This window comes from Perognathus longimembris, chromosome 2 (genome assembly GCF_023159225.1).
Source record: "Perognathus longimembris pacificus isolate PPM17 chromosome 2, ASM2315922v1, whole genome shotgun sequence".
In the NCBI taxonomy this organism is placed as follows: Eukaryota; Metazoa; Chordata; class Mammalia; order Rodentia; family Heteromyidae; genus Perognathus; species Perognathus longimembris.
The window spans coordinates 105482967-105510175 of record NC_063162.1 but is presented as its reverse complement, the minus strand read 5'-3'; the positions used below and the strand labels follow the sequence as shown (position 1 = coordinate 105510175).

The 27209-nt window shown below is 39.8% G+C and overlaps 1 protein-coding gene across 3 annotated transcripts in view; it reads left to right on the top strand.

Annotated features, from left to right (window-relative positions):
* Positions 1 to 27209, top strand: part of LOC125346918 (gamma-secretase activating protein) — a 76810-nt gene that overhangs the window by 30407 nt on the left and 19194 nt on the right. For all 3 annotated transcript variants that reach the window (XM_048339847.1, XM_048339845.1, XM_048339846.1), the window contains exons 13-19: positions 6712 to 6789; positions 8588 to 8665; positions 12586 to 12678; positions 12798 to 13015; positions 15289 to 15358; positions 16475 to 16557; positions 20330 to 20383. In XM_048339847.1, the coding sequence (XP_048195804.1) occupies positions 6712 to 6789; positions 8588 to 8665; positions 12586 to 12678; positions 12798 to 13015; positions 15289 to 15358; positions 16475 to 16557; positions 20330 to 20383 (674 nt within the window). The remainder of the gene's footprint in view (positions 1 to 6711; positions 6790 to 8587; positions 8666 to 12585; positions 12679 to 12797; positions 13016 to 15288; positions 15359 to 16474; positions 16558 to 20329; positions 20384 to 27209) is intronic.

Sequence of the window (27209 nt, the reverse complement as noted above, 5' to 3'; positions counted from 1 at the left end):
ATCGAAGAGAGAGCTTCATGTGTAGGAGGCAAGCACTCTTGCCACTAGGCTATATTCCCAGCCCCTCATTGTGATATTTATAATAGGCATACTTGGATCAAATTCACCTCCTCTAATTACTCTCTATATTACTCTTTCTTAACCTCTTTTCCACTCTCTTCTCTTTTTATAAACAATTTTGATGGATTTCATTATGCTATTTTCATATATCTATCATAATAAAAATTTTTATTGGATATTAATATTTATTGAACATTATAGAAGTACTATATAGCATTCTCTTATTTTGCCCTCCTTCCTGCTTGTCTTCCTCAAACAGAACTCTTTTTACTATTATATTATTGCCATTTTTAATATCTCAATTTGAACAGATGTTTACTATTTAATCTGAATGACACGTGGTTTAAAATTTTATTCCACTTGTAAATATGTATACTTATATCATCACAAATAAAAGTTAAAATTAAAAATTCAAACTTCTTTAAAGCTAAATTATGTATCTGTCATTCACACATTAAGCCAGAATTTATTTATTTTTTATTTTTATTTATTTATTTATTTTTTTTGGCCAGTCCTGGGCCTTGGACTCAGGGCCGCCTTGGACTCAGGGCCTGAGCACTGTCCCTGGCTTCTTCCCGCTCAAGGCTAGCACTCTGCCACTTGAGCCATAGCGCCGCTTCTGGCCGTTTTCTGTATATGTGGTGCTGGGGACTCGAACCTAGGGCCTCGTGTATCCGAGGCAGGCACTCTTGCCACTAGGCTATATCCCCAGCCCCCAGAATTTATTGAGCATTGACTGCTGGCTAAGTTTTAGGACACATTGATGATAAAAAATGACTCAGTCTTCTTTCAGTGCAGTGGTTACTATTTAGTACAGTTTCTAACTTTTTTTCTTTACTGTATAAATACTGTTCAAAATTGCAAGGGCTGCAAGTATAGTGATGGGCACCTATGATTTCAGTTATGTGAGTGACACAGTAGAAAGATTGCAGCCTTGTTTTCTGCTCCTTCACTAAACGTACTTACTACTTTACATATGTAACTGTAATCCCTCTTACATCACCACTACAATAAAATTAAATTTTTTTTAAAAAAGATTGCAGCCTAGTCTAGTTCTGGCAAAAAAAAAGTGATTACTGTGTGAAAATGACTAAAGCAAAAAAAAAAAAAAAAAAAAAGGCTAGGGTAGTAGAGTGCTTTCCCAGCAAATGGAAGGACCTGAGTTCAAACACCAGTACTGTTCAAAATAAGAAGAAAAATGAATTGCAGACATCTAACATGTTACTACTCAACAATTTAGCATATATTTCCTTGGGTTAAGGACACATTAAAAATATATAATTTCTATTTTATTACCCGTGAAAGAAATTAATGTGTGTACATAATTAAAAAATTAGAATCCCATTAACACTCTGGCATTGTCTCTATTAATGTATGCTAATCTCCACTTAAATCATCTTCCCCCAGCTCTTTTTGACAAGAGTCATTTTTAGAGTCATTCTTGCCTTTAAGAGTGTCCTACATTCTAGATTCCTCTCATTGTTTATGTGGAATAAACCTTTAACATTTTCCTCTTTTCTCTCTATTTCCTGGAGGAGGTTAGGCCTCGAGGCACTGTTAGGTACAGGTCATTATTATTATTACGATTATTATTATTCATGAGAATACTTCACAGGAAACTCTTGATGCAAACTCTGTGTTAAGTGGTATCAATGTGTAACAATCTTAGCATCTGACTAATTTAAACCTTTAACTTCACAGTTTTAGGATTGAGTTATGTTCCTTTACTGAAATATTTCAAGCAGGTAGTAACATGATTAGATATGTATCCTTAAGAGATATTCATAGAAACCAAGCTGTGGAGTAAGCCTAGGTTTCCATCAACAGGTGAATGGATAAAGAAATATATATGTGGAATACGAATGAAACCGTTTCATTTGCAGGAAACTAGATGGAACTGGAGATCATCATGCTAAATGAAATAATCCAGAGGTATAAAAATTTATCACATGATTTCTGTCACAGGTGGAAACAATAATAATAATAATAATAATAATAATAATAATAAATGACCTGAAAGTAGCCCAGAGACTACTGAGGAAGGGTAAGGGACCTGGAGGAGGGGTGAAGAGGGATGTTGTGCAAATAGCTGGGAGGGCTGATGTTTTCAATGCACAATGTATGCACATATGGAAATGTCATAGCAAGACCTATTAACTTGAAGAAGTAACACACACTAATAATGAAAAGAAATCATTGTGGAGCAGGCAAGAGCAATAGCAGTAAGGTGGACAATTAGGATGGAGTTAATAGTTGTGTAAGATGCAGGAGGCTTGAACTCTGATGGACAGAAGGGTAGAGCTACGTGGATTTGTGGTGGATTTTGGAGATGAGTCTCACAAGACTCAGGTGAAGAGGAAAGCTTCTCAAGTTTGTGACACCAGTAAATTAATAATAAATGATGCCATTTCCTGAGGTATAGTATAAAGGAAGATCATGAGTTTTCTTTCAGACATGTTAACTAAGAGATCTGGAGCTTGGAGAAGAGATTAGAACTAGTTCTGTGTAAATGTTCAGTTTAGAGATGGGGCAGGAGGGAAGATGTTTAGAAGTACAAATAGATAAAGGTTAGGGGGAACATCCAAAGGAAAATGAAAATAAAGAATGCTTAGAGAAAAGGAGGATAACCAAATAAGTGTGGGGACCAGTAGTGAAGGCAGAGGGGACTCTCTCACAGGAGATGGGGCCTGTAGTAAGAGCAGAATCCCCCAGGGGCCTAGAAGCATGGAGGGATCTGTGAGTTTGTGTTGGGTGACTAATATCTTTTGTGCTTGGCTGAGTGGCATTTGGGAGTTGAAAAAGTATTAGCAGTGATGTAGACATTATAGAAGCATCTGCTGAATGTGGAAATGAGATTTATAGATGGTAGCAACCTCCCTATGTTCAAATACTTATACTTAGTGGTAAGAGAAAGAGGACAGTGCCCAACATAGAGAAATAACTGGCAGAGTGACTTTGCTTTAGAGATGGGATGAAATGGGACCCAGAGCTCACCGGAGGGTAGGTTACTAGGGTAGGCTCTTCCCTAGTTGTTTTGCTTTGAATCTCTTGGATATAAACAATTGTTTTAGGCTTCAATTCCAAATGGCTCTTTATACCTTTTCATTTTGTTCCCGTAGGAATTTCTTATGAACATTAGCAGCCATAAGGTAGAAGAGGGTCACTCATAATGTGCCTTATTTAATAAAATGCTGGGACTTTCTGTCCAATGAAATGAAATCTGCTACCTTCTAAGGAATGAAAAGTTAAAACTGGATGATGGCTTGGGCTTGCCAGCATTAGAGAAGTAAAGCACCACTCCAGGCTACTTGTATAGTATTTAAGGTTATGAGTTTATGTAGACTTTTCTAATAATCCCTTGCATTAGGAAGGTAAATAAATTAGAAACTTTAACTACTGAACATAAATAAATATGCTCATTCCTCCTGTGTCTGACTTGCAACATCTAAGTGGCAATAGTTCTTTCTTGTGTAGCAACTGCTGAGGAGAATAGCTGAATGTTTCCATCCCCTTTGCCTGCTCATTTAATTGCAGGAGTTTTCAGAATTAGGCTAGTGTTACCATTTTATAGGGATTTTAAATAACTGTTCCAAATGAGATAATTTCCCTTGGATAACATTGCACTAATTTTCATTGTCTAAGTGGTTTCCTAAAGGCTTGCCAATGTTGCGATGTTATCTTCATCATGAATGAATATTTATTTTTTAAAAATCTCGGGATATACCATTAGGAGCATGTTTTATTTCTTTAAACTCTGGCTTCCTCAAAATTATAATAATCCTGGATTACAAATAATAGCAGCTAACCTTTAGAGCCAGATATAACTACTTTGCCAGAGCTTTAGGCACATTATTTATTCTCATGTAAGAACTTTATGAAGCAGGCTCTATATTTTCTTTACGAACAGATGAGGAAACTGAGGTTTAGAAAATGTAATTAATTTGCCTGAACAATAAGTATACTTAGTAAGCCAACATCTAAGATTTAAATGCACATCTGCTGATTTTTAGAAAGTGGTTCTCAGTCTTGATTGGGTATTAGAATCTATTAGGCAGCTTTACAAAATACTGCAACCTGACTTAGTTGACCAGAGATGGAGATTGTGTGTCTGTAGGGACAGAACATTGCCATTGTTGAAGAAAGTTCTATAGAACTTTTATTTTGTGTGTGTAGTGCTACTGGGTCTTGAACTCAGGGACTAATTGATCCTAAACTATTTATTCTCAGGGCTAAAATTGTGTGTTCTACCACTTACACCATGGCTTCACTTCTGGCTTTTTTTTTTTTTTTTTTTTTTTGCCAGTCCTGGGCCTTGGACTCAGGGCCTGAGCACTGTCCCTGGCTTCATTTTGCTCAAGGCTAGCACTCTGCCACTTGAGCCACAGCACTGCTTCTGGCCATTTTTCTATTTATGTGGTGCTGGGGAATCGAACCCAGGGCTTCATGTATATGAGGCAAACACTCTTGCCACTAGGCCATATTCCCAGCCCCCACTTCTGGCTTTTTGGTGGTTAATTGGAGAGAAGAGTTTCATGGACTTTCTTGGCAAGGTGGCTTTGAGTTGTGATACTTGATCTCAGCCTTCTGAGTTGCTATGATTACCAGCATGAGCCACCAGTGCTCAGTTTATTGGACATTGCTGAACATGTGCACACTGCCTTTCCACTTTGGACTAGGGAACTAAGCTACAACCTAACAATTTGGAAATATTTGCTTATCAGATCTGAATATAGTTCTCAGTACATGGAATTAGGTTATTTTACCACATATATTATTTTAACTTTTTTCAAAATGACAAAAACAAAGGCTTCATTCTCTAGGAGATGGTGTGGAAAGATTGTTAGAATGGTGGCCATATATTCATTTTGTTGACACTTCATATTTATTCCTCAGCTTTGATTCCTAAACAAATTATTGATCCTCAATCAGAGTACATTTAATCCATTTAATAACCTTTTCCCCAGAGGGTCTCTACTAGTTTACTCTTCCATTATTTGAAAATGATCTTTGCACTGCATCCAGGACAAAATTGATCATCATTAAGAAAACTTTGTTAATTTTAAGTGAAATATATGGTGCCTTATTTTAATTTGTATTTCTTTATTACTAGAGACATTTCTTTTACTTTTCTACTTTTGCTAGCAATTCCTTTTTGTGATCCAAGATTATAAAAGAATAATAAAGACTAGTGGCTTTTTGCCAATAAAATGTACTGTTTGCAAGTTGTCAAGGTAGTAGATAGGATTTTTGAAATGGCTCTATCATTTTTGTTTATGCTTAAATAATAGCTTACTTTTATTCAAAGTTAGTCTGCTGTAATTATAAGAAAAGTTATTATCAGATACTTAGTAATTATAATTTAGACAGAATCATCTTTATCTGGTAGTTATTCTTTTTCGTGTTTTCAAGATATTTCAATAAAATGTACTTATAGCAATAGAGTGCAACTTTAAAGATCATTAAAAGCAGTTACACATGATAAGTACCATAAAAAGAATGCTTATAATTATCCTCAGATATTCTGGAACAAAATTATGGGTTGAGATCATCCCTGATCTAAAAATCCAGAATTCAGAGTACACTTTGGAATTTAGATCTTTGAATTAAAGGATACTCTAGGAATAGAGTATTTGAAAGTATTCCCAAATCACAAAGAATCTAAAATGGGAAACACTTCTGGTCCCAGGCATTTGGGATGAAGATAATCAGCCTGAGTCAATTTCAGCATCAATGTCCTCATTTGTAGGTAGGTCATCAGCAAACATTAGTCTATCTGATTAACCTAAGCTACTAGACATCATGTACAGTTTTACACATTGAGAGAGCTAAGAAGGTCAAAGGTATTCTGAGTGAATGGGGTAAGTGAGGTTGGGCTTGACTTATCTGGAAGGACTGCTTCATGCCAAGAGCTCACCTTTGCCCAAGGCCTTCAGCGATCCAAATATGGATGCATCTGGGCTCACACATGATGTTTGTACCCATTGTCCTAGGAAAGATTGCAATTTGCTTTCCAGTCTTAATACAGAAGGCTGGGCATCTACTCTAAAGAGGAGCACACTTTCTTTTTTTTTTTTTTTGCCAGTCCTGGGCCTTGGACTCAGGACCTGAGCGCTGTCCCTGGCTTCTTCTTGCTCAAGGCTAGCACTCTGCCACTTGAGCCACAGCGCCACTTCCGGCCATTTTCTGTATATGTGGTGCTGGGGAATCGAACCCAGGGCCTCATGTATACGAGGCAAGCGCTCTTGCCACTAGGCCATATCCCCAGCCCCACACACTTTCTTTTTATATAAATTGGAGTCCAAAGCTGTAATGGTAATAATTGGAAGGTGACAAGGGCATACTTAGCAGGAGAATCTCATGAAGTCTGGAAACTTCTAGACTCCTCTGGTTTCATATGTAGGACTGCATTATTGTATAATCATTTTTTTTCCTTCCTTAGCCTGCCACAATATACAGCTTATAATTGTTGGTGCCAAATGTTAATTTGAAATTTTCTTAGTTACTTGTTCATAGATTACTTCTTGAGATTGGAAATATTCTATGAAGTAAGATGGAGCAGGACATTTAGCAGTAGAGGTGAGGGGAAATGGCTTAGGAAACTTGCTGGTTCACAGATTGTTTGAGCTCTCTCAAATTCTTTTTTCCTTCAAGGAAGTTTGTGTGTGTGTTACAGCCCGAAGTTTGACTCTTGGGAGCAAATCACGTATTCAGTGTTTTACTTTCATAAAGGTACTCTTTTTTTTTTTTTTTTCTAAATTGCTGTTTCCAAATAGTAGCGAATTTGATTTTAAAATCTTAGAATCCGGCAATTAATTTGTATAGGTATATTCTATACTTGTGTGCTTACATAATACATATAATTCACTAATGGAAAACATTAAATTATATAAACATTACCTTTTTCTTGCATCTGATATGTCTTTCTCTAGACCTGTGGACCAATCAAAGATATATTTGCCCAAAATGTGTTGGCTTGCTCTTTAGTTATCACCAATTGCAAAGTCCTGATAGCTGTAGCTCCCATATTACATAGAGTTTTAGTTAAAAAAGTATTCATGATTTTATACCTAAACAACCTTTAGACCTAAGTATATTTATTTTTTTATAGTATGACTTTTTACAGTATGTCTGTTACCAGGCATATCAGGTAACATGTTGCCTTGGGTCAGGAGTAAATGTTCAGCCTCTGCCAGGCTTGTGGTATGTCACAGCATGCCCTGAAATGGTTTTATCCTGAACTGTCATGAGGAGGATTTCTTTTGTTTGGCTCCTCAAAAATGCAATTTGTGTAGCACATAATATAATTAAAAAACTATAAAGACAGATTTTTTTTACCTCTATTTATTTTTATTTTTGCCAATCCTGGGGTTTGAACTCAGGATATGAGCACTGTCTCTGGCTTCTTTTTGCTCAAGGCTAGCACTCTACCACTGGAGTCACAGAGCTACTTCTGGCTCTTTCTGTTTATGTGGTACTGAGGAATTGAACCGAGGGCTTTATGCATGCTAGGCAAGCACTCTACCACTAAGCTACATTCCTAGCCCAAAAACACATTTTTTTTTTAAATTCGTCATGGGCTTTAACTCTGGGCCTGGGCAATGTCCCTGAGCTCTTCATCACAAGGCTAGTGCTCTACCACTTTGAGCAACAGTACCATTTCCTCCCTAATATTTTAAATGTTATTTTGAGTTGCAACTGAGTTTATTATTCTGAAGGACTGATTATTATTATGCAAGTGTTAGAGATCAAAATAGAAAAATACAATAACTTTCTTGATAAAAAGTAACTTCAGCCAGGCACCGGTAGCTTATGCCTATAATCCTAGCTACACAAGAGGCTGAGATCTGAAGATCTCAGTTTGAAGCCAGCAGGGGCCAGAAAGTCCATAAAACCTTTATCTCCAGTTAACAACAAACAGAAAAACAAAAACAAAAACAGAAGTAGAGCTGTGGCTCAAGTGGTAGAGGACTAGCCATGAGCACAAAATATCAAGAACAAGTGACCAGACCAGAATTCAAGCCATATGATTGACAAAAAAAAAGTAACTCCAGAACTAGACATATAGACAGTCTAGTCCCCTTTCTAATTAAAAGTGGAATTGGATGTGACCTTGGATGAGGTCTTAGAGACTCATTTTTTCTTCTTCCCATTATTATTTAAAGTACTTATACAAGGGGATTCCAACTCAACAAATCATATTCAAAGAGTCTTAATGACAGCAAGTATATGAACGAGCCATCTGATCTCTTTCAACTCTGACGTGATTAACTAGATGCCCTGAAGATTAATAATGGCCTGTGAATAATGTTATTCAGAAAATAACAGCAAAAAAGTTCCTCACCTTGGCGATTATATGTGAGCCAAGAACAGCTATTAGGTTGTGTCTGCACTCACATGGTCCACCTGTAGTGCTGGCATGGTGAGGAGGGCCACCGGAAACTGTCTGTTGAGAGTTTTATGTAGCATCACTGCCAGGAGTACAGTTCCAGCTTTGTGTTTCTTTCTTTGTTTCCTGTTCTCTCTATAGGATACAGCAAGACCTTCACTGCTGCTCTTGGGAGTGCTGGCTCACCTGTGCCCATGGGGATAACCTTTCTCAACCTTGGTGGGTGATAGAGGTGCACATTGCCATTGTGACATTCCTCTCAATATTCTATGTCTCAGAGTTCACTGTTTCATTTTTTTTTCTTCATGAACCCCATTTGCTCAGGTCTCTTTGAGTCTTGGATTGCAATGACAATCACCAATCTTTTTAAGCTCAATGGGATATGTTGTTGATTTTTTTCCTAGAACATACCCAACCTACTCAACCCCATTAGCTTCTGGAGTAGCAGTGTATCTTCCACCAAAGCTGTGAAGTTTCTTATATTTTTAATAGTCCTTAAAAAGCCACTTTTTCTTAATATATCAGTGATAACTGAATAAGATGTTCCTTGACAGCCTTGGAGAAGTGATACATTGTGGTGCACTAACCCTTGGTTCTAAAGGGACAAATGCTTTATGGAAAGCCTCTGTGTCCTGTTGCTAAACATGAAAGCCTCCAAGGTTCAGGAATTATTTCATGGACCAGCGGGAGGAAATTTTCACTGAGTAAATATGGGAAGAGGAACCTGAATATTAGACTTGATCATATTAAGGCAATCAATAATGAAGAAAGTAAAGAAGTGGCTGAGTGTAACTCTGTACTCAAATCACCTAACAGAAATATGGGGTGCAGAGAACTAAGTGGTAGATAGAGCTTGGACTTGCTTGCATAGGGATCATAAACAACAGCATTTAAAGAAGGAAAACTTCTGGCTGATAGTCCATAGTTCTTTGGTATTTCCCATTCTCCATTGCTTCTGCTGTCATGACAAAGGGGTAGGGAGGTATGATGTGAGGAGGTGAGCAAAGTGAGAAGCATAAATAAATCCACACAAAGGTGGTGGATGGTAGTGCTGCTGAGGTTCAATGTCGTATGCTAAGCAGGCCAGGATGTGGCACATTTTGACATGAGCTCAGAAGCTGTGGGAAATGGACTTGAGAGGCCTAGCTTCACTGCTTCCTGTGATAAGGGAAGGAAATAGAAGCTTTCCTGGGTCAGGGACTGGATTCTTATCAGCCATGCTGTATCAGCATCCCATCTCAAGAGGGATGTGGGAACTTTCCACTAAAAACCCTTAACATTTTGCAAGGGCAAAGGTATCTTCCTTTTTGCTCTCCCAGGGAATTACTTGAAAAGGGCAGGCATGATTTAATCTGTGGTCTTCAGAGTGTGGAAAGGGCAGAAATACTAGAGCTTGTAAAAATAGACTGTCTTATATAAGTTGTCTTTCTTTCTTAAGCTCCATTTATTTTATAGGCACAAAATAGTATCCAAAAGTTAAACTGTTCTAGGGGGAATTTTTATGACAACAGTATTACTTTGTTCAGTGAAGTGTTTTTCTATTAATTGCTTATAATTTCTTTATATTGCTAACCTGCTAAAAGAAGACTTTTATTGATTGGAATACTAAAGAATAGAGCTTTAAATTTTTTCCCATGAACTCCATACACAGCTATATAAAGATGTTTATAGCTGGATGCCTATGATTTATGCTTCTAATCCTAACTACTGAGAAGTCAAAGACTAAAAGGACTGTTGCTCAAGGCCAGTTGGGACAGAAAAGTTTGTAAGACTTCTTTTCAACCAATAAGTGAGGGCAGTTGTGTACACTCTCAGCTATGTGGGAAGCTAAGATCAAGAGGATCTTGGTTGCAGGGCAGCCTAAGAAGAAAAGTTCTTAAGATTTCATCTCTAGAGAAAGATGCTGGACACAATTGCATGTGCTTGGAAGCTCAGCTATGCTGGTAAGTCTAAAGTAGGATTGCAATTCAGGCACATGCCTGGGCAGGAAGTGAGCCCTATGTGGAAGACAAAGACTACATGAAAGGACTGGAAATGTGGCTCAGTGATAAAATGCCTGGCAAGCACAAGGACCTAAGTTCAAATCCAGTTCTGCTGAAGTGTAAGCCCATACCTATAATGTTAGCTAGCCAGAAGGTTTATTTTGAAACAATTACAGTTCCAGACCAGCCTGAGAAAAATATCCACCCGATTCCCATCAAAAGCAATAGGTGGGTGCAGTGGTGTTTGCCTGTCATCCACGCTATGGCTGAAAACATAATCAGGTAGATCACAACCTGAGCAAAAAGCAATAGTCTTATCTCAAAAATAACCTAAACGAGAGGGGTGGAGACATGGCTTAAGTGGTAGAATATTAAATCCCAGTACTGACAAACCATACTATTTACTTAATGAATACTAAATATTTTACTTATCTTAATCCTTACAAAACTTTTGCTTGGTGATAGCATCCTCATTTTACAAATAATGAAACTGGGACTATAACAGGGTGAGATGAGGATTCAAGCTTTTGTGTGTCTCATGAGGGCATAATATCAGTTTCTCATTGCTGTGGTTTACAAATTACTACACATTTAGGGTTTAAAGTGACCCAAATGACCAGTTTGAGATCTGGAGGTGAGAAGTTTGAGAGAAGTGTGAGGAGCTGAAATCAAGATATGGGTAGAGCTGGTTTCCTCTGAGGGTTCCAGGGAAGAATTTGTGTCTGTCTCCTATATCTAGAGTCTAGTTTGTCTTGGCTTGTGGCCACATCACTCCAATCACTGTTGTCACACATGGCTCTCCTCTGTAAGCAAATCCTCTTTTTATAAAGACTTTTGTGATTACATTGGCTCTACCTGGATACTTCAGAATCCTCTACCCATCTCAAGATTCTACTCACATCCACAAGGTCCTTTTCATCATAGAAGTTAACAGAGCCACAGGGATTTCATGGCCCATCATTTACTCAGTTACAAGTACCACTGACATTTCTGGAGACAATAATTCTTCCTGTGAGGGTAACCTACTGATGAAGGAACTGAACATTCCTGAAGCTCACTCATCAGGTGCTAGAATTTGCCTCCCATCTCCCAGCGATCAAGACAGCCCAGAACACTCTACATTCCCAAATGCCTCCTCTCTAGCGACTTAGACCACCACAATTACCTAGTTAAGTGGCACAGCAAGGACCTAGCCTTGGCCACTTGAGGCCCAAGACCTTTCCACTGTGCCTCACTAAATGGTTACTTATGTTGTTTTTTTTCTACAAAAATATTGCCATGATGGCAATCCTGTTACAATCATCTGTGCTGTGCCCTTTCATACCTCTTCACCCATGTGTTCTGAAAGGACATCTAAGTCAACTGATGAGAATTTTGCATCCATTTTCTTTCCCTTGTCACAGACTGTCTTCTATGCAAATGATTAGCACATGTGTCTTTGCTTTGTAAAGAAGCAAGCCTTACTGGTACCTTTACGATCCAAATGTTTCTTCTATATGCAATTCATAACTAATGTGTGTTTGTGTTTCTAAAATCCCAGAAAAATTATTAGCCAGGGCTATATCCTCCCTTGCACTCTCCAGAAACCTATTTCTACATCACTTTCCAACCTGGGGATGGATGTTTTAGTTATACAAGTACCTCCTATGGAGACTTTGGAGGTGTGAATTCTAGGCAGCTGGCAATGCAAGGAAATAGATGAATATCTCATAAGTATCAGAATTCTTGTGGACATTGAACATGTATTTGAAGTTCCTTCAAACAAAATGAAGAAGACAATGAATGGACTAAAGCTTAACCTGGCAGAAATGAAGAAATTTTCAAGACTGTCAGATTAAGGAAACAATGATTACTTGCTATTTTTGATTCCAATTTCCTCTCAAATCATTAACACTCACAGAAAGCCATAATTCACTTAGAACCAAAACTATAGGTATAAAGGCAATTATGACTAAATGTCTAAAGAAAATCAGCTGCAGATAGAAATAATTGAGATCTGGCTAGCAAGATAAAATGTACTGACATCAGGTATCTTGGTTAAAAAAAATGTGTGTGTTGAGAGGTTTGAAGAAAACATAAATTATATGTAGGTTTGGACTTTGTCTGAAACCATGCCTTTTCCTACATATAAATGACCTAAATTTTTCTCTTCTCCAGGCTATTATGTGGCTGTTTACTTACCTGGTCATTTCTTTCACTTACTCAACATTCAATATCCGGACTTGCTGTGCCACAGTCTGTTTCTGACAGGTATGGGTCTACTTTTTCTCTCAGAAACATGACTCATTTGGGTTTGTTTTGACTTTAAGATCTATTTCTGGCGAGAAGAGGTTCTTTAATCTTCTTATCTACTTTTATTTTTATGCCAGGAAACAATAAAATGTTTGATGTGCTACCTCATTGTCCCTTACAATCACTGTCCAATTCCCTGATACTGAACTGGTGTTCTGGAACGCTCTACCGGGCATTCTTGGACCAGTCCTACTTATTGTGGTTCCTGTGGAACACCAGCCTCGACTGGGAGAAGATGGCTGCTTTGCACTGTGTGCTTTCCTGTGGCCAAGACCCCTGTTTCCTGGAAGGCCAGGTGAGAGCATAGCGCATGTGTAAGCACTGGCAAATACTTGTTACCAAAAGGTACTAGTGGTTGATGATCAGATTACTTTGACTAGGCAGTAGTCACGTGAGCAAGGACGATGCCCTCTGTCTTGACTTGAACATATTCTTATTCTTCACTGTTGCTACTTTTTTTGTGGCTTGATAACCAGATCTCCAACTATGAAGCTGCCTCTGTCCTTCTGAGCACAGCACACCCCTCAGATGCATGGCTTCACTTCCTGGGATTTCCCTCAATAAACTAGAATTTGAAGATATTAAGTGGAAAGTTCCAAAACCAATCACCTCATATGTTTTAAGTTGCAGACTGCTTCAGGTGGCCTGATGGGGTCTCATTGCATCCTTCTCCACTCTGCCTGGGTCGTGACTCAGCTCTGGTCCAGTGTAGTCCCGATGAATGTGCTACCTGCCCCTCAGCCACTTTAGTGGCTCTTTTGGTTCCCAGAACAGTGGTCATGGTATTACAGTACTTGTGGTAAAATATTCTTTTTTTTTTTTTTTTTTTTTTTTTTTTTGCCAGTCCTGGGCTTTGGACTCAGGGCCTGAGCACTGTCCCTGGCTTCTTTTTTTTGCTCAAGGCTAGCACTCTGCCACTTGAGCCACAGCGCCACTTCTGGCCATTTTCTGTATACGTGGTGTTGGGGAATCGAACCTAGGGCTTCATGTATGGGAGGCAAGCACTCTTGCCACTAGGCCATATCCCCAGCCCCTGGTAAAATATTCTTATTTGACTCTATAATGGCCACAGAATGCAAGAGACATACGCTGGCAATTCAGGTATCTTAAAGAGAAACCTTAAGTGAGAAACTATTAAGGAAGAAGTTGAAAGGTATTAACTTGCTAATGTTGCTTAAGGTTTGAGCCTATCTGTGATTTCAGGCACACGCTGGGTAACATGGAATGTGTCTTCTAAACATAAGGGGAAATTACTGCATTCTTTTTTTATATGGTGTACAAGTGTTTAGGTACACCAGTAACATTGAAAGAAATGTTGAATAAATAATGGGTTTCTCAAATACTTTATTTGGTCAGTTATGGGGCTTGAACTCTGGGCCTGGGTGATCTCTCTGAGCTCTTCACCTCAAGGCAAGTGCTCTACCACTTGAGCTACAGTGACACTTCTGGTTTCCTGGTGGTTAATTGGAGATAAGAGCCTCAGGACTTTCCTGCCTGGGCTGGCTTTGAACTGAGATCCTCAGATGTTAGCCTCCTGGGTAGCTAGTATTGCAGGCATGAGCCACCAGCACCCTCAAATACTTGTTTTCTCTCAGTATCTTATCTTTGGTATACATAATTGCCAAAGTGAGAAGAGCTGGTGGCAAATGTTTATTACATATGGTAGCTTATGGTTGTATTTTACGTTCAAGTTTGTTTTTATTTGTTTATGGTTTATGGTTTGACCTCATGGTCTCACACTTGATACTAAAGCCATGCTTCATGAAACATGATCAATTCGAGTGAAAACAAACATATTACATTTGGATCTCAGCCAAGGGAATTTACTAAAAAGATGTGAGCCAGGGATGGGATGGCTTAGTGGTAGAGTCCTTGTCTAGCATGCATGAAGCCCTGGGTTCAATTCCTTAGTATCATATAAGCAGAAAAAGCCAGAAGTGATGCTGTAGCTCAAGTGGTAGAATGCTAGCCTTGAGCAAAAGAAGCTCAGGGACAGTGCCCAGGCCCTGAGTTCAAGACCTAGGACTAGTTAAAAAAATAAAGATGTGAGCCAGTATGTGGTAGCATTCATCTTTAATCCCAGCCATTCAGAAAGTGTTGGTTCCCAAGTAGTCAAGGTAAAAAGCTAGCAAGATGTCATCACAACCAACAAACTGAGGATTATGAAGCATGTATGTGATCCCACCTATAGCGGATTCAAACAAAAATAGGAGACTATTCAAAAAATAACTAAAGTAAAAGAAATGGCTGGCGCTGTGGTTCAAGCATCTACCTAGCAAATAGGAGTTTCTGAGTTCAAATCCCAGCACTATACTCACCCAAGAGATGCATCATTTGTAATATTATTTTACTCACCTAAAATTATATTTTTCTAAGTTTTTAATTTGTTATTTCAGATTCATTATATTTCTTGAAAATAGTGTAGAAGTGAACATATCCTTATGAAATTCCAAAACAGATGTAGAATTTAAAAGACATATATATGTATAACGTGTAATAGATTTGTACTTTGATAGTGGAGTCACTGGGTGCAGATTCAAATATCAACTATCATCTTATGTATTAAAGATTATTCAATGGATTTCTGAGAACTTGGCTGCTTGTCATTCATTTGACCTCCTTCAGGAATTTCTAATTGGTGAGTTTGCTGATGTGATACTTTATGCTGAATGCTTGACCCTTTTTCTTCAGGGAAATCAGCAAGTTCATAATGAATGCTTCTAGCTGCCAAAATGCTACTTAAGAGTGCTTCCCAACCCCCACCCCCAAAATCCTGTTACAGTCAGCAGCTAATTAAATTTCATTCTCTTGTGGTTTTTGTGAGAAGTTGTGGCTATCAGAGACTGATGTGATAGGAGATAGATTTTGAGTCTATGACCTTATTACTAGTTATTCCTCAATAAAATGTACCTCCTTTCTTGGCCTAGCTGTTGTTGGATGGCTCTGTATCAAGTGGAATAGTGTCATTTAGGTAGTGACATAGTACCAAATAAGAAATTGTTTAAAATTTTATTTTGTGTGTGTGTGTGTTTGTGTGTGTGTGAGAGTGAGAAAGAGAGAGAGAGACACTGTGTGAGTTAAAGTGTATGTGTGTGTGTGTGTGTGTGTGTGTGTGTGTGTGTGTGTGTTGGAACCTTGAACTCAGGGTGCTGTCCCTTAGTTTTTTCACTTAAGGCTGGTGCTCTACCACTTGAGCAGCAGCTCCACTTCTGGCTTTTTGGTGGTTAATTGCAGATAAGAATCTCACAGACTTTCCTGTTCATGCTGGCTTTGAACCGTGATCCTCACATCTCAGCCTGATTAAAAAGAATTACAGATGTGAACCATCAGTGCCTGTCTTTTTTTTTTTTTTTTTTTTTTTTTTTTGGCCAGTCCTGGGCCTTGGACTCAGGGCCTGAGCACTGTCCCTGGCTTCTTCCCGCTCAAGGCTAGCACTCTGCCACTTGAGCCACAGCGCCGCTTCTGGCCGTTTTCTGTATATGTGGTGCTGGGGAATCGAACCTAGGGCCTCGTGTATCCGAGGCAGGCACTCTTGCCACTAGGCTATATCCCCAGCCCCCATCAGTGCCTGTCTTGACATCATTTTTCTTGAAAAAAATCAGAAACAGAACATTTTAGTTAGTAGATGACATCAAAACCATTAACCTTCTGAGGATGAAGCTAAGGCAGTGAAAACTCATATTGGTTTGTTTGATTTGATTAAGTTCTAATGTTGACTTCTTTCTTTTTATGAAATACTGTCTCTCCCCTGCAGCCTCTTCCTATTGGAGCATATTTCTAGAGTCATGCAGCATGGCCATGCTCTTGCCTTGGTCCTCAGTGCTCACTTGGAACACGGTTAGTCACTCTTTGTATTCCATGTGCAATTGAAATCAAGTCACAGTGAGGGGTCAATTGTAGGGCATCTCTGTTATGGTCCCAGAGGTTGTCATGTCATTCCTGTTTTGACTGATAAGGAGCAGAATTGAAATTTCCTGGTAGAAAGTTGAACATCTCTCAACTGAAAATCCTAAATATAAAATGCTCCAAAGTCTGAAACTTTTTGAGAAGCAACATGATCCCGCAGTTGAAAAATCTCACCTTGTGCTCTTGTGATAAAGCTGCCAAAATGCAGATGCACTGAAAATAGTGCATTAAATTGCCCTGAGACTATGCATAGGAAGTATGTTGTGACATCAATGAACTTCATGTCTAGATTGAGGTGCTCTCCTTATGATATCTCATGATGGCGCACAATTGTAAACTCAGCACCTAAGAAGTAGAGGCACAGAATTGTGAGTTCCAGGCCAGCCTGAGCCAAATAGTGAGGCTCTTATCTCAAAGGGAAAAAAAATAAAGCCAAACTTAAAAAGCTAAATAGCATGTTTTTGTTCATACGTGAAATCTGGACCTACAGTGATAAAAACAATAGGATATGAGCATAAGAGGTGAGCCAGGTTGGAAGAGAGAGAAGTAATGGGGTGAAGAAGGTACTGGGGATCATCAGCACCCTTCCCCACAAAGACAGCATAAAGATAGCCACTGAATTCTGTATGAAAAGGAGGGGAGGAGAAGGAGAGCTATAGTTCTTTAGAACATACAATACAGGACTGTATTGGGTCAACAACTACTGTATGCATTTAGGGAAACAGGACAATGAGACATCCTTTTATCATTAATGTGCACAATAAAAAAGGATAGAATAAAGTGGGAAGATTAGAAGATTTATCATGTGTGTTTAATTAACTTCTAAAACTTTTTGATGGGCCCAGTGGGCAGTGGTTTCCTGGAAGCCATTTTTTTTCTTTTTCCATTATAGTTGTTAGATTTTTCAGGTTTCATTGTAGAGTTGTAATGGAAAGAAGGACCCAGACTTGTCCCTTTTGAGGTGTCGGGTGTTTTCTTCCAGAACACTTGTGAATATGTGCAGTCTCTGTGGTTATACGGCAGGAAGTCTGCAGGTCACACCTCTGCAGGAAGTGTGCCTCTCGGCTCCTCCACTGCCCTTGGGTCTGATGTTAGAGGGGGTCTCAAGGGGTAGGGCTGGCACCACCGGCCCCAGAGTTGTGTTCAAAGAGGGCACATGTGGTGTGAGGCTATTGCTCTGCTGGGCAATGTTTCACTCCCGAGTTCTCAAGAGTGTGTGTGGAGCATAGAAACACAGGGAAAAAAAAGACAGACTTGACTTCAGTGAAGTCCTACAGAACACTAAAGAAACCCATGGTTATAACCTTGACGCACTCTGCTCATTTTGGGGTTAACCAAGTTGCTTTCACACTTCTTGTCATTGACTAAATTACCTTAAAGAGCTCTTCTAATCCTAAAGTTCTCTGAATTTACACTTATCTTTAGCAACAATATGTCGTATTTTTCAAATCCACAATTATTCTCTTTTTTGTGTGTGGTAGTACTGGGATGTGAACCCAAACTTACGAGGTTGACACTTTACCACTTGGGCCACTTTTCCAGCTCTAATCCAGATTATGTTACAACTTTCATAGCAACCTGCTACAGTAATGCCAGGTGCCAGTAGATCATGCCTACAATCCTAGCTACTCAGGGGGCTGAAATCCGAGGATCTTGGTTCAGAGCCAGTCATGGAAGACAAATCCTTGGGTTCAAGTCCCAGCACTGATAACCAGCAACAGCAACAATAGCAACAACAAACATGTCACATAAAACGATTTCACACATTGGTAGGAGATAATTCATTTGGATTAATTTTTTTTTTTTTGGCCAGTCCTGGGCCTTGGACTCAGGGCCTGAGCACTGTCCCTGGCTTCTTTTTGCTCAAGGCTAGCTAGCACTCTGCCACTTGAGCCGCAGCACCACTTTTGGCCATTTTTTGTATATGTGGTGCTGGGGAATCGAACCAAGGGCTTCATGTATACGAGGCAAGCACTCTTGCCACTAGGCCATATCCCCAGCCCCCATTTGGATTAATTTTTTAAAAAAAATTTTTGCTGGTACCAGGGACTCAGGCTTGCTTGGTTGATGCTCTGCCCGTTAAGCCACAATTACAAATGCCTGTAGAATGGTTATTTTTGAGAAGGATTTTCATCGGCTTCTTTTGCTCAGGTTGGTTCTGAACTGTGATTCTGAGTAGGTAGGATTATGGATGTGAGCTACTAGCACCGAGTTGACTTGGATTTTTAGAAGATACTAGAAAATAGGGTGCACTTACAAATAGGTAATTCTGAATTATTCTTTGCAGTTAATTATAGTTACTTGAATTTTACCCATTTTAAATGTTATTCAGAGCTTAAAACAATGATGCAGTTTTAAAGCTGTTGCTGAGTAGTGCTAGCAGTGATGAATGAAGTTTGCCATAGTAACTTCTTTTTGGAGGGTAGGGGAAGTATAGGATCTTGAATTCAGAGTTTCTGGCTCTCCCTTAGCTTTTTAGATGTTGGATTAGAGCTCTATCATGTGAGTCATACCTTCAGTTTCTGATGTTTTGCTAGCTAATTGGAGATAAGATTCTCTCAGATTTGTCTGCCTGGGCTAGCTTTGAGCCATGATTCTCAGATCTCAGGCTCCTGAATAGCTAGGATTATTAGCGTGAGGCACCAGCATTCAGCTTTGGCAGTAGTGTTTAATCACAAGCTTCCTCTTGTATGGAGAACTCCATTACCCAGATGTTCTGAAAATATATTTCTCACGATGGGTGCTTTATTGTCACAGGAATATTGTATGTCAGTAAAACCCAGATCATTTAAACTCTGATGGACACCAATTTCTAATTTTGCATAGCATTTTCTAAATTGTTTTCTCACTTTAGCCACCTTTGAAATGAAATCTGGATTCACCAGATGAGATGCTAACTATACAGTTACAATGGAGATAGGTGTCACAATAACAGTGAACGAAGTGTAATTTTGGAAGTTTATCCTTTAAAACATGTTTTAATGCTCACTCTTTAGTGAAATGTTGACATTCCAAATTCCTGGCATGGAGTCAGCACTACATGTTTGAACTAATGATGGATAATAAGGTACAAGAATCTTATGGAAGGTATGCATGGTGGTACACACCTATAATCCCACCTTCTTGGTAGGTGAGCTGATGTGGCTCTAGTCACTAGCACAAGACCCCACCTGGAAAACGAACTAAAAAGAGCTGAAAGCATGGCTCAAGTAGTGAAGCACTTGCCCAGTGAATGTGAAGTTCTGAGTTCAGTTCCCAGTCAAGGAAATAAAAATATCATTAATTTTGGTATGTTTTAGTTAAGTCAGGGTCACCTTTGACACACATAAGAAGGTGGAAGAGGAGGACAATGATGAACATTTTCTTTTTATTCCTTTATTTGATAGTAAAAGTAATATTTGCCTTGGTTCTTTAATAGACATGAATGAAAGGATACAATATTTGCTAGGCACTTTCTCATGATAATCCCTTCCATTCCTTTGGAGGCTCTGTCAGCTACTATTTAAAGAATAGTTCCTTTCCCAAAGCAAGAGATAGGCTATGTTCACTGTTATTTATACACCATGAAGTTTATTTAAAGTAGAGGGTAGCACTCTGAAAGCTGTCCTCAGCTCCTGTCTATGCAGAACACACTTCCTGAAGGCTTGAGCTGGTGTGCTTACTATGTTAAACAGTTGCAGTATGTGTTTGTCCCCCACCATAGGAAATTCCTGGAATAACCCTTGTGACCGAAGAGATCGCATTGCCTCTCATGAAGGTAAGTCACTTCCTGTGAGAGACCAAGCCCGAGAGCCGTTGAGTAATCACTGAGTGTGATGACAGCAATTCTTAGGAATGTTTTCTCTTTCTTTCTTTCTTTCTTTCTTTCTTTCTTTCTTTCTTTCTTTCTTTCTTTCTTTCTTTCTTTCTTTCTTTCTTTCTTTCTTTCTTTCTTTCTTTCTTTCTTTCTTTCTTTCTTTTCTTTCTTTCTTTCTTTGCCAGTCCTGGGGCTTGAACTCAGGGCCTGAGCATTGTCCTTGGCTTCTTTTTTTTTTTTTTTTTTGCCAGTCCTGGGCCTTGGACTCAGGGCCTGAGCACTGTCCCTGGCTTCTTCCCGCTCAAGGCTGTAGCACTCTGCCACTTGAGCCACAGCGCCGCTTCTGGCCGTTTTCTGTATATGTGGTGCTGGGGAATCGAACCTAGGGCCTCGTGTATCCGAGGCAGGCACTCTTGCCACTAGGCTATCTCCCCAGCCCCTTGGCTTCTTTTTGCTTAAGGCTAGCACTGTACCACTTGACCCGCAGCACCACTTCTGGCCCTTTTTATATATGTGGTGCTGAGGAATCGAACCCAGGGCTTCATATATATTGAGGCAAGCACTGTACCACTGGGCCATATTCCCAGCCCAGGAATGTTCTTTGAAGAAGAAAGTTATCTGAAGATAGGAGAGAATTACAGGGCTGGATGTAAAGTGTACACAACTAGTAATATGGGCCTCAAAGTGGGTCTTACCAGAGGAGTCCTTGTATGTTATCTCTGAGGCTAGGAGCTCTGTTTATTTTTTATAGTCACTCCCTCAATCATGTACACACACACACACACACACACACACACACACACACACACACACCTCAAAATTTCTTCCAATCTTACAAATAAAAGATGGTTTCCAATCTTATGAAACAATGTGGGCTGGGATTTCCTCATTTCTTTCTGACTCAGTGAGTGGCCTCTCTGCCTCTCCAGAGCCTCTTATCTACTCCAGGGTTATGTGTATTGGCTCTATGTGGTGTCAGTCAAGCTCTGAAGACCTCCTTCTTGCCCATTAAACTGTGGCTCCCAGTGTCTTTCAAAAGAGTTTCAGAGTTTTGGAGGGAGGATAGGATCGGAGGTAGCAAGTAGTTCAGACGAGGGAGAGAGGATCTTTGGCCAGGTTTCCTTGGAGTTCTTTTGTTGTTCTTGGCATTGCCTCCTGGTAATTACAGCTTGGTAGATGGAGAAATCTCCATTTCTGGCAGCGGGAACTCTGTATGTTACAGCCTTTGATTTACATTGGATTCTTTTGGACCTGTGAAAGGCCAACAGAGCCTGGTTAGCTAGGAGATGACTGGGGTATTTGAGGTTTAAGTGATGTGCTGGGGTGAGAGAGGGCAGACTGGAGGCCACATAAGTGGTTCTAGCTGTTGGTCCTTAGAAAGGACCCTTAAAGTAACAAGTTTGAGAAGAAATGTATTCACTACCTCATGTATGTAACTCTCACTCCTCTGTACATCACCTTCACAATAAAATTAAATCTGAGTGCACTTGAGTTCATAAGATACCTCGCCTGAGTGCCCTATTTCTTTCTCCATCTCTGCTTGCATAATTCTACTCACTCCAATCTGCTGCCTTTGCCTTTGACCTACTTCTTCTACCCCAAGTCCCATCTCAATTATATTGTGTGGGGTGTCTCCCACCACTTCCCTCTTGCTCCAATTATCAATGGGGCTGCTCTTGCCATGATTACCTGATGTGTTGACTCTGAATACCCATGACCTGAGCCACCAGTTACTTTTAGTACATACGTTGGCTGCCAGACATTCATTGAGGCCCAAAAAGTCTGTTTATTCTGAGCACTGACTTCTGCTGCCCTTGGTCAGGTCAATGGAGGGAAGGGCAAAGAGGTTAGACATGGACTTTCCTTCTGCTCTCTCTGCAAATGATTCAGTGTGAGAAAGTAGAATACTTCCAGATGTTTGCTATATTGCTGTGTCTGAGTATTTGTGCCTCACTTCCCTAGATTCAAACATTGAAGTCCTAAGCTGCAAAATGGTAGCTCTAGGAGGAGGGGTCTTTGGAAGGTAACTAGGTCATGATCAGGATTTGTGTCAGTAAAAAAGACTACAGAGAGTGAGCTTGTCTTTCCTGCCATATGACAAAGTCACAGTGAAAACACAGACGTCCAGGAAGTGGGCTTTGTCAGATGCAGGACATGTCCACTACTAGTCCCAACAACAGTGAGCAGTAACTCTATTGTGTATGAGACCCATCCTCTAGTATCTTGTTATAGCAGCAGAAATAGACTAAGTCGTGGATATGCTGGGGCAGATAAGCCAGTTCAATTAGAAGATTGTTACTTAAAAGACAAAAGACTTCCTCTTTTTATGAATGCTTCAGCAAATAACATTAAAACATTGAACAAAATATACAGTGATGCCTGCCTTGTAAACACAAAGCCTTGAGTTCAATCCATCCATAGGACCACAAAAGAAAACAAGCAAGCATGATAGAAAAGAAAAGGAGTGTAGGAAGGCAGGCAGGAAGACAGGCAGGCAGGAAGGAAGAAAGGAAGGAAGGGAGGAAGGAAGGAAGGAAGGAAGGAAGGAAGGAAGGAAGGAAGGAAGGAAGGAAGGAAGGAAGGAAAGCAAAATATTTGTTATTAAGTGTCTTTTGCAGGAATGGCATTGTCTCTTTGTAAACTCTAGGTTACTCTGAGGAAGTATAACTTCACAAAGGGCTGAAATTGCCCCGACTTTATATTAGGAAAAGAAACCATTAAAAACATTTAGCTATAGGAAGCATGTAAGGAATAAAAGAAAAAAGCAATAATTAACACAGTATAAAGATAAAAGAACAAGCAGGCTACAAATGGAGAAAGGGTAAAAGGTATTTTTGCTTGGTAAATGGTATTTTGAAAATGAGCCACTTCTTTTGTTCATTTGTATTTCGTACAAGGTTCTGCTACGCTGCAGGTTGACCTTTGGCCTGTGATCCTCCTCCCTCAGCCCCGAGTGTTGGGATGACAGGTGTACACCACTGTGAACAGTTCAAAACTGGACATCCTTCCTGTATTAATCACTGGCTTAGAAATCACTAAGCACTGACTCAGAGGCTGAGATGGCCAGCCAGACTTAAGCCCCTCCCCCAAGTTTCATGGTCTTGCAGATGTGCGAGTGCTACAGCAAGGGTCGACAGGGGTCAATCATTTCCTCTTATTGGGAAGACAGTGGGTGTTACCTGGACTTTTCTTCAGCTCGAGACTTGTTATGTGCTTCTTGACTTGTAAAGTGTTTAAGAACTACTGTAATCTCTCAGAACATGAGTTAAGGAAGGGGATATCTTAGTATCGGACATCTTAGGCTCTGAGAAATAGCTCACAATCATATGTAGCAATTATATTTTAAAATCTTCCATTTAGCCAGATGGCAGTGTCTCATGTCTGGTAATCCATGCAAGAGGCTGAGACCTAGAGGGTTGCAGTTCAAAACCAACCTAGGCAGAAATGTCTGTGAAATGACTCCTACAATCAACTAGCAAAATGCCAGACTGGAAGACTGGAGGTAGAGTGGTAGAGTACCAGCCATAAGCAAGAAAGCTGAGCGAGAGTGCACAAGGCGCTAGGCTCAAACCCTGCTAGCAGCGCGTGTGTGCGCACACACACATATACACACACTATCATCCCATTAAAAGCTAATGGACTCAACCAAGTTGGCAAGGAAATATATCTTTTTTTTTGAGGGGGAAGACATCGGAGTAGAAGGAAATCCATTTATAGTCAAGAGACCTTGAACTTGCAGCACACAGTCTTATGATTACAGCCTTAGAGATGCTTCTGCTTAAAGCATCTTACTTTAGTGTGGTGCTTGGCCAGCTTTATATCCACACAGACATATAATTTATTCTGCTTGTGCTTGAGTTCCTAGATGGCCCTGCTCCTCTGTATGGGATCCACTGAAGAGCCACGTTGCACTGAAGCTCTAGCTCTGCTGGCTGGGCCCTGGCACACAGAGTAAAGGATTAGCTCCAACTTGGCCTCCTCCGTAAGAAGATGTTGCTTGATCAGCAGAAGTAGGACAAAATCCAGCAGGCTTTTAAAAAATGAGAGGCAGATGTTTATTGCTGGCAGAACTTTGCAGTGACACAGTACCACAAGGCTGTTTGGTTTGGTTTTGTTGTTTGATCATTTGGCAATCCAAATTGTAAATGGGAAACATCTTTAATTGGTCCTTTTGTTTAATTAATAGTTGTAACAGCTGTTTGTTTCATGGTATCCCAATGCACAAAATGAGATTCTTTCTCAAGGAGAGATTTGAAATCATTTTCCTTCTTTCAAAATGAAAAGTTAAGCCAGGTGTGGTGGCACCTGCCTACAATCCCAGCACTAAGGGGTCAGAAGTAGAAAGATTTGTGAAGCTAAAGGCAAGCCTGGGCTATCTAGTGAGATCCTGCTTTAAAAAAAAATCACTTAAAACAACAACAACAACAACAACAAAAATAAATAAATGAAGAAAAATTATTCCCCCAAAATCTGATTGTTTCTAACACCAGAGTCTCAGAGGAGTAGCTAAAATCATAGCTATCCTTCTTACCAAACATTTTTCAACAATATTTGTATTCTCAGAAGAACAAATATGAATGTAGAAAAGTCAGCACACCCAGAAAAATACAGAAATAATTAAATCACTTCATGGAGCTATTCTTCCATTGCGAGCATCTTTTAAAGCCTTCTGCAGGCTTTTCACTGCATCTTCTTGCTGATGGGTACCGTATCCTGGTGCCTTGCTGCTCAAATGTGTGATGGTGGACAGTGGCTTTCTGTGCCTGCAGGCCATCCCTGAGCCTAGTGGTGAGGTGTTGGGCTAAGGTGGCAGGATGGGGAGGAACAGATTCCCTCCAGCTAACATCTAACACCCACCATCTAACATTTAATGCTGCCACTACTTTTGTTCTCTAACCAGTGAGATACTGGTGTGAAATGGCACTTGGGCTCCCTCCCTGTAAGACAGCTCCAGACTTCTCTTTAAGCATGTGACCTATTTCTAAACACAGCCATGGTTCTTCAGCTAATGGCTCATTTATCACCTTTAATGTGGGAGAGGTTGAGCTCAGTGCTAGGGACGAGGAGCGGACTGGGATTTCTTGGATATATTTGAGTGATGTTCTCAGCCCTGGATCATCCATGGAACTTGGAGTACTCATAAGATTTGGTCACACCCCCAAACCAGTGAGATCTCTGGCCAATGGGATGCAGTTTTAATAGCATCCGGGGCTGGAAGTCACACACCAAAGGCTGCCATCTTGACCTCCAAGAATGATGTGCCACTGATTGTCTGCTTTGCTCTCTTTAATGCTTTCCTCTGATCTAACTACAATCCACATTCTGGTTTCCCATTCTTTGGCCTGAAGCACCTCTCCTTATTCTCAGATTGATTTCTATCCCCTAGGTCATATCTGTTTCCCAGATTTCCAAGTACATCTTTCAGTTTACAGTAATCTCTGAACTTCAATAATTTAAACAAACCACAGTATGTCTGGCAGATACTAAATAGTGACACATACAATAGTTTTTTTTTTATATTTTCTAGATATCTGTAAGTTAGAGATTATAATCAACCACTCACTTCCCTGAAAGATCTACGAGTTCATGGGAGATTATTACTTATAAAAGTTTTTAAATTGTCATTAAGAAGTTGTACTAAGGGGTTTTCAATTCAGGACATCAGCTTATGGAGTGCTGTGCACTTTGAACAATATCATCCCATAAGAGCCTATTTCTAGGACTTTTGGTTAACATTTCTTTCTTTCATATATATATGTATATATATATATACATATATATATACATATATATGTATGTATGTGCCAATCCTGGAGCTTGAATTCAGGGCCTGGGCACTGTCCCTGAGGTTTTGTGCTCTACCACTTTGGGCTACAATTCCATTTCCAGATTTTTCGTAGTTAATTGGAGTTAAGAGTCTCATGAACTTTCTTGCCTGGCCTGGCTTTGAACTGCGAACCTCATATCTCAGCCTCCTGAGTAGCTAGGATTACAGGTGGGGATCACTGGCTAGTTTTAGTGTTTTAAATTCAAGCCCTTTTTACTCAGTGGTTTCAAGTGATTTTAGGCAATGGATTCCTTTCAAAATCTGGTATAAGATATAAACTATTTTTCAAAAAGTACTTTAGGAACAGCTTTTGCCCACAGGCAGGAGATATTCCAGCATTTCTATGGACCTGGCAAGATTCTGTTTTATTTATTATTCTTGGTTGTCATAAGGTTATGAGGAAAGAAAAATTTAAAAACGAAGAAGGGAAAAGTAGGTAATTGGGAGGGATTTTTCTTTAGAGCCACATTGGAAGTAGATCTTTCAACATCAGGCCACCTTTTGGTCTGAAGGGACAAGACCAGCCAACAGGTAGAAGGAACATGACTTTTCTCCCTCCTCCCGTCCTGGGCAGGATCTGGTAAACCCCATCCTGCGACTGTGGTGGTAAAGAAGCAAACGCAATAGCCTAATTGACCACTAGATGCCGCCACAAAACCAACAAGTTTTCTTGCTTTGCCTCTAGATAGAACCCGACTTAGTTCTGCAACATGTCTGATGTATCTTTCTTTCAATAGAAGAAACAAGGGATAGTGGAAAGGTACATTTGTTTCTAAAGAAAGAAAAGAGGAGGAACCATCTCTTTTGCTCTATCTAAAGAAAAAGGGGTCAGATATTACTTCAGTGTTTCCATTCCCCTGCTAACATTTCCTTGGTTTTGAGATTTTATAATGGCCAAATGTGGCATTTGATATATCAAAGAAAATTTCTTTTATTCCGGCTCTGGGAGAAGGCATTGTA